Consider the following 11,566-nt stretch of genomic DNA (forward strand, 5'->3'; position numbering starts at 1 on the left):
CTAGGTTGTTGCAACATTCTGGTTTTTCAACATGCATCACTCACATGTAACAATACATATTAGATTTTCAGAACTGGAAGCATTCATAGTAAACAAAGCCATTAGTTTAAAAGGCAAGGAAGCAAAATCATAAATTAACTGCATGTTACAACAAACAATGAAGGGTGCAGAAAGGACTGCTGTTTACCTACAGTAACATTCCAACATTCCAACATTCCCAATGCCCTCTACAAATGTGGGTAACATCACTATCAACAATGTCATTTTTAAAAACTACGGAATTGGGAAGAAATAAATATTAAAATACTAATGCAAAAAAAAATTTGATTATTTCCTGTGTGACTTCTAGATTTACTTTTTTATTGATACTTTTCAGGTCAAGTGAAACATTAAGAGAGTCTTCCCCAATGTCTCCCTTGCACCCTTAGCTAGCTGGGCTTCCTTTATGCTCACAGGTGTGACCGCTACAATAATATTTACCCTTCCTAAGTGTATCTCCCTCCCTCCCCTAGACTGTGAGCCACTTGAGGACAGGATCAGCCTCTCACCTATATACCCAAGTAAATGTCTGGTATGTATCCCAATCACCTGGTAAAAGGTTTCTAAATAAATGAAGGAGTGAGTGGGTGAAAGAATAACAGGAAAAGAGGCAAGCAGAAGGAGATGAAATGCCTTTCTGGCCAAAATAAACGTTCTGCTATGGGACATTAAAAAACTGCTATAAATATGGTTAACAGGCAGCTTAAGTCAGTAAAGTTATAATCTTTTAAGATTCTGCTGCTGTTAAGTTTAGCAAACTTTATAGGGAAAAAAAAAAAAAGAGAAAAGCTTGAGCCAAATCTGATGTACTCACAGGCACCGAAAGAAAGTAGGACCTGTTATAGAGTTGAAGGAGGGCCTGAGTAAACTAATCAGAAATAAAATATAGTAAATACAATTGTTTTAGAATACTGCAAAGTGAAAACAAGGTAAGAATCTAATGTTTCAGACAGCATTTCTTGAACAAAATTTCTCTCAATTTTTTTTTGTCCAATAACCTTAATAAGAGATGAAAAATGTAAGAAACCTAATCTATTATGCCAGATTAAAATGTCTTCTATTCAAATCCCTCAAAGGTACTCTTAATATTGTTAATATTATTATTGCCACAACGTTAATTATAACCTCCTTTTCCATATAAAAATGTAGACAAAGGGTTTATATAAAATTAAATCAAATGGAATTTATAACTCAGCCATAGTCATTTTTCTCATATATAAAAATATATACAGCCAATGAAACATTTAAAACACTTGAGTCAAGTCCTGGTTCTCACCTCAAAATACTGAAAAATAAAATAGGCTAAGCAGCAAACGTAACAAGTTTGGACTCACTTTTATAAATAAGAACATATAAATGGTATATGTAATAAGTAAGCATAGTTATTTATTTGATTTCTAGAATCAGAGAGTTTTAGCTAGAAGGAACTAGACTGTCTACCTAAGGAGACAGTTGAGGCCCAACATACACCTATGAGCAAATACTTAAAAATCTTATTTAAAGATCTCAAAATTGAATAAACATGTGAAAGAATGTGATCCCAAATAAACACATTACAATTTTTGTGGAAACATATATATCAAAAAGCTACAGAAACATGCCAGTTTTATTAATGAAATAAAATTACCTGTTGAACAAAAACGTTGTTGAGGTGACTGGCCAGTCTCCGGGCAAACTGCTCTCGCAAATCACTGAAACGCTGCTGTTGCTGTCTGACTGCCAGGAGCATGTCATGGCCTGAAACCAGAACAGTTCCTGACTGATTTAACAGGTAAAGAGATTTCTCTGATCTTCAATGAATACATTTATAACAGTATCCACATTTCTGTTTTGAAGACCCCAAAATTTTATTGGTTTATTCATCTGCTTTATAAAAGAAAGGTAAGCAAGAGGAGAAAACAGTGTAGTACAGTGGTTCTCCAAGTGTGGTCCTGCCTCAGCATAATCTGGGAACCATCTCCATGATTCTGAGCAAACTCAAGTTTTGGAACCACTTGCCTAACAAAACCTCCTCATGCTCTCTGGTCTAATCAAAGCATCAACTCTGTGCTAGGTTCTGTAGACTGTACTAGAGAAAAATCATGGTGTTAACTAGAGTCACTGAAGATCAATCACAGGAACTAAAATGAAAAAGTTTTTAGTGCCAACAGAAACACGTTTGGAAAGAAATGAAACTGGTTTGAGGAGCTAATGCTACAGTCACCCTAAACCACTTGCCCCATGTATTTCTTGATAAAAGCTTTATACCAAGTTACAGGTTTAGTTTCAGATTCTTGGTCAGATTTTATCATTTCTAATGAACATACCTGGACGGAGAGCTACATTCATGCACTGCAGAAGGGCATCAGCGGCATTGGTGCAGGCCTCGATGCCTCTAGAAGAAGCAAGATCTCCCTCCTGAAGGGCCTTTATGTGACCTTTGGCCAGGTCCATGTGGTTCTGGAATATATATAAATACACCATTTGCACATGTAATTTTGGGAAATTTACAGGTAAGATGCTACTCAATACTATCATAAGGTCTTTGGAATTATTTTAAATCTTACTCTCAGAAGGAATTTAGAAAATGTTTACAAATGGGTTTTATATATTATATTTTGTTTTGTCTTTTTTTTGTTGGTGGTAGCAATTTACCAACATACTTACCACAAGAAACTCTATTTCAGAAAGGAGTTTTACATTATTAGTGTTACTAAGATGAATTAGGTGGTTGCTTTCAGAGATCTGATCCATTTGTTCTTTTACACTTTGGAGCATTTCCTCATAACTGCTCAGTTTCAACTCAATCTGATCTACCTCCTTTAGAGCCTCATCCAACAACTTCATCAGGATGTTCACTTGCTTTTCAGAGGCCATGATTGATTGGATGTTGGCCTACAAAGTGAAAAACAAAAGTAACTCTTCATATTATTTAAATGTATAAAAGAAGCGTAAGATGAAATATTGCTAAATCCCTTTGACACCTGAGTAACAAAGATTGGTATGCATCTAAACATTTATTTCAGTTTATCACTTTATGTTTATGTTGTTTTTACACAGTATTTCAAGAAGATACACTTGCCTCCCTATCAAGGTTAGGGACCATGCCTCAGTATTTTATATTTTCTCAGACTGTACAAGTAGGGTTCTGTCCCACAATGTATCATTAGTGTTGATATACTCCCATTTCTTTTTTTTTTTTTAAAGATTTTATTTATTTATTTGACAGAGAGAGCAAGAGTGCACAAGCAGGGGGAAAGTAGAGGAATAGGGAGAAGCAGGCTCCCCACCAAGCAGGGAGCCCGATGTGGGGCTCGATCCCAGGACCCTGGGACCATGACCCGAGCCGAAAGGCAGATGCTTAACCATCTGAGCCACCCAGGCACCCTGATATACTCCCATTTCTGACACTTCCAATTCTACCAGCTATAAAAATTTCCTGTACTTCTTAACATTGTTGTAAAATGCTAAAAAAAGTATAACCACCTGTGTAATACCTTAGTCAAGAGGGTAGCAGTGGTATATCAGTGTTTGAAAGATACACTGAACTAATTTATAACTGTAGTACAATTGGTACTTACATGATGTGGAAGAGCCACGACCATAAGACCACATGGCCACAGACTATATATCCATAAGATAGCTCCTTCTATTGTCTTCTTTCTTTTCTCTTTCATTTGCAACTACTGCATGTTTTTTTCCAGGCAACAGGAACAAACCATCATCCCCTTATCATTTTCTAAGTGATTCTGACTATTGATTCTAAATTTCCTGAAATATGGAAGCTGTCAAATCCAACATAAAACTGGGAAGCAAGGTGATAACTTGTAACATACATGCAATATCCATTAGAAAAGAAAATATAAACCACTAAGCCACACTAAGAAGGCAGGTAACAGGGTATGAGGAAAAAACTTGGACCAGACCAGGAATGAAAAGAATTTCATTGGACAGTTGATGCTATAATTTCACACATTATTTTATATGCTATTCATAATAAGTCAACTGTAAGTGCAGCCCAACCGTAAGAGTCAGCAGGCCTCTGGGCCACTGAATAGATCTCTCAAGTAGCAGACCTGGGGCTCGACCTTGTCCAGGACAATTTCCACTTTAACAACTTGAAGTTTCTTCTAGGCTTAGCTTCCAGTGAGTTTTATAAACTTGTAAACTTGGACTATTTGTGTAATCTCTGGGCCTGAGGTCAACCTCATAAATTCTGTACCTTTCATGTATAAAATGTCAAAATTCTTTGTCTTTAAAATATTCCTCATTCTCTGAGGGTTTTTCTTAAATGCTTGCTTTGTTTAAACAAAACAAAAAAACACATGTTCTAGATTTTTCTCACATTAGTGGTGTTATTTTTAGTTAGTCTTTTAGCTTTTTACTTTCTAAAGATGTGCATTTAGTTTGTAGACTCAGAAACTGTGCATACAAATTAAAAAGAGCTATCCCAAAACATTTGAGGAGGGGAGCCAAACATCCTTTTCCCCTGGCTCCTTGTTTTCACTATCCTTACTCTGCTCCATTTGAGTAAATGATTCACTGATTTCAAACTAATTTTTCTATTTCTGATTTGTACCTATTTTTTTTTTTGAACCACAAAAATGCTATTCTTTTGCACTGAATTATTCTGTGATGTTTCAGAGGCTGGGGGAAAGCAACCCCAAGTTGGTTTCTGGTTGGCTACTTTTTACTTCCATCGCTTTTTGTCAAGAACCTCCCCAAATCCCCAACCTCACCCAACTGCCTTCACTGGCCTGATTAACAGGAATGGTTCTGTCTTTTGAACAAGAGCAGTGAAAGATAAGCATCTGATAATGTGCTTACAGAGAGAGACGGCAATAATCACACTATAAAGGCTTAGGTGCTGAGGCAGTAAAATCTGAACATCACCAGTCTTCTCAATCCACTACACATCATTCATTTACAGATTATAAAAAGGTCTTACCCCATCCAGCACCTGCAGCTCTCTGGACAACCTTTCTGCAAAGGCCTCAGCATTAGAGATTGCACATTCACAGCCTTCCATCATTATTTCAATATCCTGCTCTTCTCTTGCATTTAACTCTTGGTATACATCTACTACTTCTTCATCACCTCCTGTCACACTCTGATTTTCTCCACTTGGAACAGACTCTTAAAGAGGGTAAAAATTAAAAATAAAGTAGTAAAAAAGTAGGAAGACAATAACACGGTACTTATAGTCATTTATAAGCACAGGTCACATTTAGTGGCTGAAAAATAGGAAAGGATGATTCAGAATATTAAAAAAAAAATCTTATTTTTATGAAAAAATGCATATGTTAATATGTTTACTGTAACATTTATTATAACAAATACAAAGCATGCAGTCTAATTCGCTCACTTTTAAGTGTTAAAATAGGCTTTAGAACAATTTCCCAAAACATAATTAAACTACAAAAACAAATGCAAAACCAGAAACAAAACATGTGGAAACAAGCCTAATCTTTTTTTCCTATCTGAGGTGGTTTTTGCTCTAACAAAACAATGACTATGAATTTAGGGCACATAAAAAATAATTTGCTTTCCTTTTTTTCCCCAGGTAACATTTTTCTTCTGTTCTTTTTTGTCCTTGTTTTTTTTTCCAAATAACTTTTAGTTGAAATGAAAAATGTATTCACATTTTGGGTATTAAAAATATTAAATGGATTTTCCATTTCTTTGTTTAAAACAATTTCACATGCATTAATAAAATTTCTAAAGATCAGGTATAAAAGTTTTCTCAACAAGTCTACACAGTAAGAAGAGCAACAATAGCATGGACATTTGAAATTACAAAAATTTAACTAGTCTTCATGCTTCTTAACAAAAGACCAAGAGGTCAAATGTAAGGTGTCTTCTGGATAAACGTTTCAGTTCAATTTTTTGAGAAAATACATTTAGTTTGTGGGATTTTATATAAAGCTTGAGGTTAGGAGAGGTAAAGTGAAAAAAAAATTTTTTTTACCCCCTAACTAAAACTCTAAATAAAGTTATTGATTTTCATAAACTTAATGGGACACGATTTAAATCACTACCTCTGGAACTTTAAATATTCATTGTTTTGTATGCAAATGAAATACATTCAGCATGACTTGACATACGTTAATTTGTTCTAGGGAAAAAAACAACTAACTCAAAGTAATAAATGATTTACTCTTAAGAATGATAATTAGGCAGATTTAGATAATGTCCCAGGAAAAAAAAAGGAGGGGAACAAACTTTTGGTACAGGCAATTACAGATTACAGTATATAAATAGTTCTTTAGACAGGTATCACCTAGCTCCCTGGCCTTTGAACGAGTCCATTTTAGCTCACATCTGACAGTTTATTAGCCACTAGGTGGCAGGGACTGCCCAAATCATTCTGTACAGCTCCTTACACAAGCAGTTTATTTAAAATAAATAAATATTTTAAACGACCATAACTGCATCAGAAGTATTTTCTCTTCCATGAAACAGTCCTTTGGAAGTCAATAATGAATCCTTTCGTTAATTTTATTACTATATGGATTTTGTGGTAATAAACTTGTCCCAATGCACAATTTCATAAAATATGCAACCAACAATACATAACAATGGCAAGTAATAAAAAATATATGGAATAGAATAAAAAGAAAAGGTGTTACGCACCTTCTGTAACTCTAGGCAGTTCTGGAGAGTAAAAAGTATGAAAAAAGCAGAGGAAAGTAAGCAAAGAATATTAGCTGGGTAGAAAAGTATACAGGTTTAAAATTTTAAAATACTACCCATATTTCATTTGAACTTCTGGTACATCAAAGTTTAAAAGACAACGTCCAAATCAAGTACAAAGTGGAAAGATCCACAGAAACTAAATTTCCAGAGTTAATTCTCTTATTCTTTTTCTGACAATGACTAAAAATACATTTATCTTTCTATTTTTTCTTTCTTTTAAGAGACAACACTGACTAGTCCTTGGAGAAAACTGGGAAATAGATCACTTCCTGAGAATTATTTTTAGGTCAGCTGTGACTCATGCATTTAGTCTAGTTATTTTCACTCAAGGCCCCAAAACTTTACCCAGACATTCCCTCACAATAGATTAGTCATAAAACACTGTTAGAAAGGAAGAGATTGAAACAATTTAAAAAGAACACATGAGTTATCTGTTCAAGCTGGCTTTTAAGGATTTAAGTCAAAGATTTCTTTTTTAAAATCTGGTTATAAGAATGAAAAAGAAAAAGCCAAACAAAAACTTGACTCTACTTCAACTGCTAACAAAATCCTCCTTTAAAAATCTTAAAAGCCTTCTGCTGAGAAACCCCACTTACTAGCATAAATATTCAGTTGTCACCGATAAAAATCACTAAAGTTGCCACTGTTAGCATTCACAGTGAAGTCTTACTGGGATGATTACTTATCTCTTAAAAGGATAATTTCTTATTTGTTTTCTAACATCACCCAAAGCTTAGACACATTTATTGTTTTTTTAAATGGGAATCAACGGCTATGATTTCAAAATCCATTAAAACATTTAAACAAATTTGCAGATATTAAGAAAACTATTCTCTGGACTCCACTAAACCAAAACAACAGTTATTGATTTATGGAAAATGATTTTCACAGTGAGATCCTTAAGGATCTTCACAGTATTCCTAAAATTGATCTGAATTAGGGGTAACTTTTATAAACATGAAAATGTCTACACATTGCTTTAGGCCTTATAAAATTAAATTTTTTTTTTTTTTAAGCTAGGCATTCTAAAAACAGCAATATTCTTCTCATTGATTAGGGTAAAATTTCTTAATGAGGGAAACCAGGTAGGGTATGTATTTTCCCATACTGTTGGCTCAATGAAATATATTGGTTTAAAACACATCATAGGCAACGAGTAACATCTGGAGATACACAATATTTAAAAACAGAATAGCAATCATTCCCTCATCAAAATGTTCAACCCCGAAATGGTAAAAAAAAATAAATAAGTAAAATAAAATAAGAGCCGTTCAAAACAAATTAAACCACTATTCAAGGCATGAAAAATTACCATCAATTTCTTGAAGGTCATTCCCTTAACATACTCAATTGCCAAGACACTGGGGTCTAACGTTGGTGAGATGTCAACCCCGAGGGCTACTCCAGGGCTCCACTGGGGGGAGTAGCACAGGGCCTGACAGATGTGACTTGCCTCTGCCGGTTTCAAGCATCAAACCTGAAACCAATAATGGGCTTACTGATTACTAAGTGTTAGGAAGGAATACTATATTTCAGGGAAATATCCACAGGCAAACAGAAAAGGAGTAAGTAAAACAGAATAGAAAAAGGACAGAGGTAATTGGCTAAGTAAATGAATAGTCTGAAGTATCTGAAATGGCCATTTTTATAGGTCAAAATGGTTGAATATTGGCTATTTCCAGTTTAACGGAATAGAATGAAGCTCCTATTTTAAAATGCTAATATACAACTTAGGACAAATCTAAGTTTTCTTTCTAATATATATTATTTGGAATAAATCTTTTTTTATTAATAAGAGGAGCAACAACTCTATTCATCTGCATACTAGCTGTTATTTCAACTGCTTTCTTTGAGATAAAGAATACAACACAAATTGTATCCACAAGGCATACAGAACCATTTTCTTACAATGTTTATGTCTTTATGAAAGAAATTTTTAAAGAATAAAATCTCATTGTACATTTTTAATAAATAACAGTAGTTTTTGTCTTATAACACAAAATAATCCATAGTAACATCCCTGAAGATATACGGATCAAAAATACCCTATTTAACTTTCTATCTAAGAATTTTATCCTGATAATATAATAAGAGCTAATATTTATTGAGTACTTACTATATATCTGGCATTGATCTCATCACTTCCATATATTAAGTAATTTAATCCTCACAACAACCCTATGGAGTGGATACTACTAATTATCTCTATTTCTGAGATAAAGAAAACTGAAACATAGAATAGTCCAAGGTCACATACTGGTAAGCGACAAAGCCAGGATTTGAACCCAAGCAGTCTGACTTGAGTTATATTTTTAACCACTATACCTATACTCTGCACAAAAATACAACTACAAGGATATTCATGTCAAAATTATTTAAAATAAGCAAAGATTGGAAATTTTAAAATAAATGATTAGTTAAATAAATTAAGGTATATTCATATAATGGAATATTATGGTACCACTAGAAAAAATGTTGGGGTAAATATTAAATAACATGAAAAATGTTCATTATAAGAAAAAGTATGTTAGAAAACAGAATGTGAATTTATTTTAAGAAAGTATTTAAATATGCATAGAAAAAAGATTGGAAGACTAACAAAACATTAACAGCAGTTATCTCTGAGGATTAAGTTTATAAGTGATTTTTATTTATTTAGTTTAATGTATCAATTTCTATAATGAACAAGTATCACTCCGCAATAAGAAAAATTATTTTTCAACTCCTTTGCAATATAAGGTAAATCAGTGTACTAATCATTTTGAGTAACGTCAAATTATATATTCACTTGTAGATATACTTGATTTTACATAAGCATTTCTATTTAACTTTACCTTCCAAGAGCTGTGAGCTAACATTGACAAAATCAATTTTCTTTCGGAGATATCGCTGATTCAATTTCCAAATGCATGAAATAAATGCATTCTTTTCAGCGGTGCTGCTGGCAACCCATTTATATACTTTTTCAAAATGTAAATCAAATTCAGGATTTTCCTGAAATAAAAATATACAAAAGATATATTGTTTTGGATCATATCCCTTTTTCATTATTATAAAGTCTATATTTCAATAAAATGAAAAGAAGTTGAAGCTGTTCTTTAAAAAAAAATCTCCATTAAAAATCAGCTAAGTGACTTACAGAGAATGGTTCAGAGAATTCAATTTATAGGAAAAACCTTGTTTACCTCCGAAAAGAAGCTGGATAAAAAAACAACACAGTGTTTCGGTAATTTCCTTCCTATGCCCCTTAAGTATATGAGTAGAAGTATAGGATGTCTAGGTAAAAACTTTGTGTCCTGTCTTCCTAGTCTATAAGATGACAATGGTCTCCAGTTTTGACGTGGACCTAATTTTTCTTTTTAAATTGCATATGGGATTTTAGAGTTACACCTATTCTTTGATGATGATGCACTATTATTTGTAACTGTGATCTGACACTAACTCCTTAGTAAAGAAGATATCTTCTAATTATAACATAGGAGAAAAAAGATAACCTACATCCTGGTGTGGTTTCCAAGAACAAATGAGGTGAAAGCAGGGACTGATTCTGTTTTCAATTCTGAAAAGAGAATGATCAAAGGTGCCTCAAAAATAAAAAATGCTGGCTAGCCTTGAAGTTCTTTCGAATGACAAAGAAGCTCAACCTGTGGGAGAAGTGCAGTATGCTCTCTGTCTCTTAAGCCACCTTGCAGCTATGATTTCATACCAGGCTAATATTTCCCACGTGAATGTAGAATCACTTGACTGCTATCTAAAACATGAAAACATATGAATGTATTGTATGCTTTTCTTCACATCCAAGGAATTAAAAATAGATTAAAATGTTCTTAATGTCCAATGGAAGGCTAATAATATATCCGATTCATACAAAGTGTCATTTGGGGGGAAAATGTAAATAAATGCCTTAAAGGAAAGGGAGAGGATATCAGACTTTTACTGTGAACAGTTGGGATAATTTAGGGATCAGTACAATAATCACGTTACAGTTGCATGAAACTACTAATTAGCTCAATAAGCAGAACTGAAACATCAAAAGATTAAAAATCTGTATTTCCAATGAAGAGGTAATTGCATTATCACTTACAAAAAAAATCTAAGAGTATTGGCAACTAATCTAAAACTTGATGGGAAATTATCTCTTCCCTGGGAATATTTCCCATAATGCCATAAACGAAGCTGAGTGCTCCAGTGGCAACACTCACACAAATCAATGTGTGACACTAAATGGCTAATGTTAGGCTATGTATAAAAATTTTATGTTTAAAAAAAAAAAATTTTATGTTTTATATCCATATATAGTGTGCACACGCCAAGGTGCCTACATAAAATGAAAAAAAGAAAACAACATCCATTAAGAAAGCCAGCAATGAAGCATCAGCGTGAGAAAGCATTCAAATAATCATCAGCAATGTTAGTGAATTATGCAAGTCAATGGGGTTATAAAGTGCAAAACTATTGAAGGAAAAAGGCTCTTTAATAAATACGCATTTCTAAAAAGCCCTTACCGTATTTTCTCTTAAACAGAAACCTACTGAGGGAGGAGGAGCAAGATGGCGGAGGAGTAGGAGACCTAAATTTTGTCTGGTCCCAGGAACTCAGCTGGATAGGGATCAAACCATTCTGAACACCTACGAACTCAACAGGAAATCGATGAAAAGAATAGCAGCAACTCTCTGAACAGAAAAGCGACCACTTTCTGGAAGGTAGGACGTGTGGAGAAGTGAATCCAAGGCGATATTTGGGAGGATAGACGGCGGGGGAGGGGGCTTCAGTCAGCGGCTACTGGCAAGTGATAGAGCCCCGGAGCACAAAATTGGAACTTATAGAAGTCAGCGCCGCTGAGGGACATCAC

At 34.0% G+C, this 11,566-nt stretch overlaps 1 protein-coding gene across 1 annotated transcript in view; it reads right to left on the bottom strand.

Moving 5' to 3' along the window:
* EXOC1 (exocyst complex component 1) overlaps positions 1-11,566 on the bottom strand; it is a 58,502-nt gene that overhangs the window by 37,233 nt on the left and 9,703 nt on the right. The window contains exons 4-8 of the mRNA XM_081813158.1: positions 9,549-9,774; positions 4,967-5,154; positions 2,686-2,913; positions 2,346-2,478; positions 1,667-1,776 (exon numbers count right to left, since the gene is read on the bottom strand). Coding sequence (XP_081669284.1) covers positions 1,667-1,776; positions 2,346-2,478; positions 2,686-2,913; positions 4,967-5,154; positions 9,549-9,774 — 885 coding nt within the window. The remainder of the gene's footprint in view (positions 1-1,666; positions 1,777-2,345; positions 2,479-2,685; positions 2,914-4,966; positions 5,155-9,548; positions 9,775-11,566) is intronic.

Source organism: Leptonychotes weddellii, chromosome 2 (assembly GCF_054177405.1).
Source record: "Leptonychotes weddellii isolate Sample4059 chromosome 2, ASM5417740v2, whole genome shotgun sequence".
Taxonomy (NCBI): Eukaryota; Metazoa; Chordata; class Mammalia; order Carnivora; family Phocidae; genus Leptonychotes; species Leptonychotes weddellii.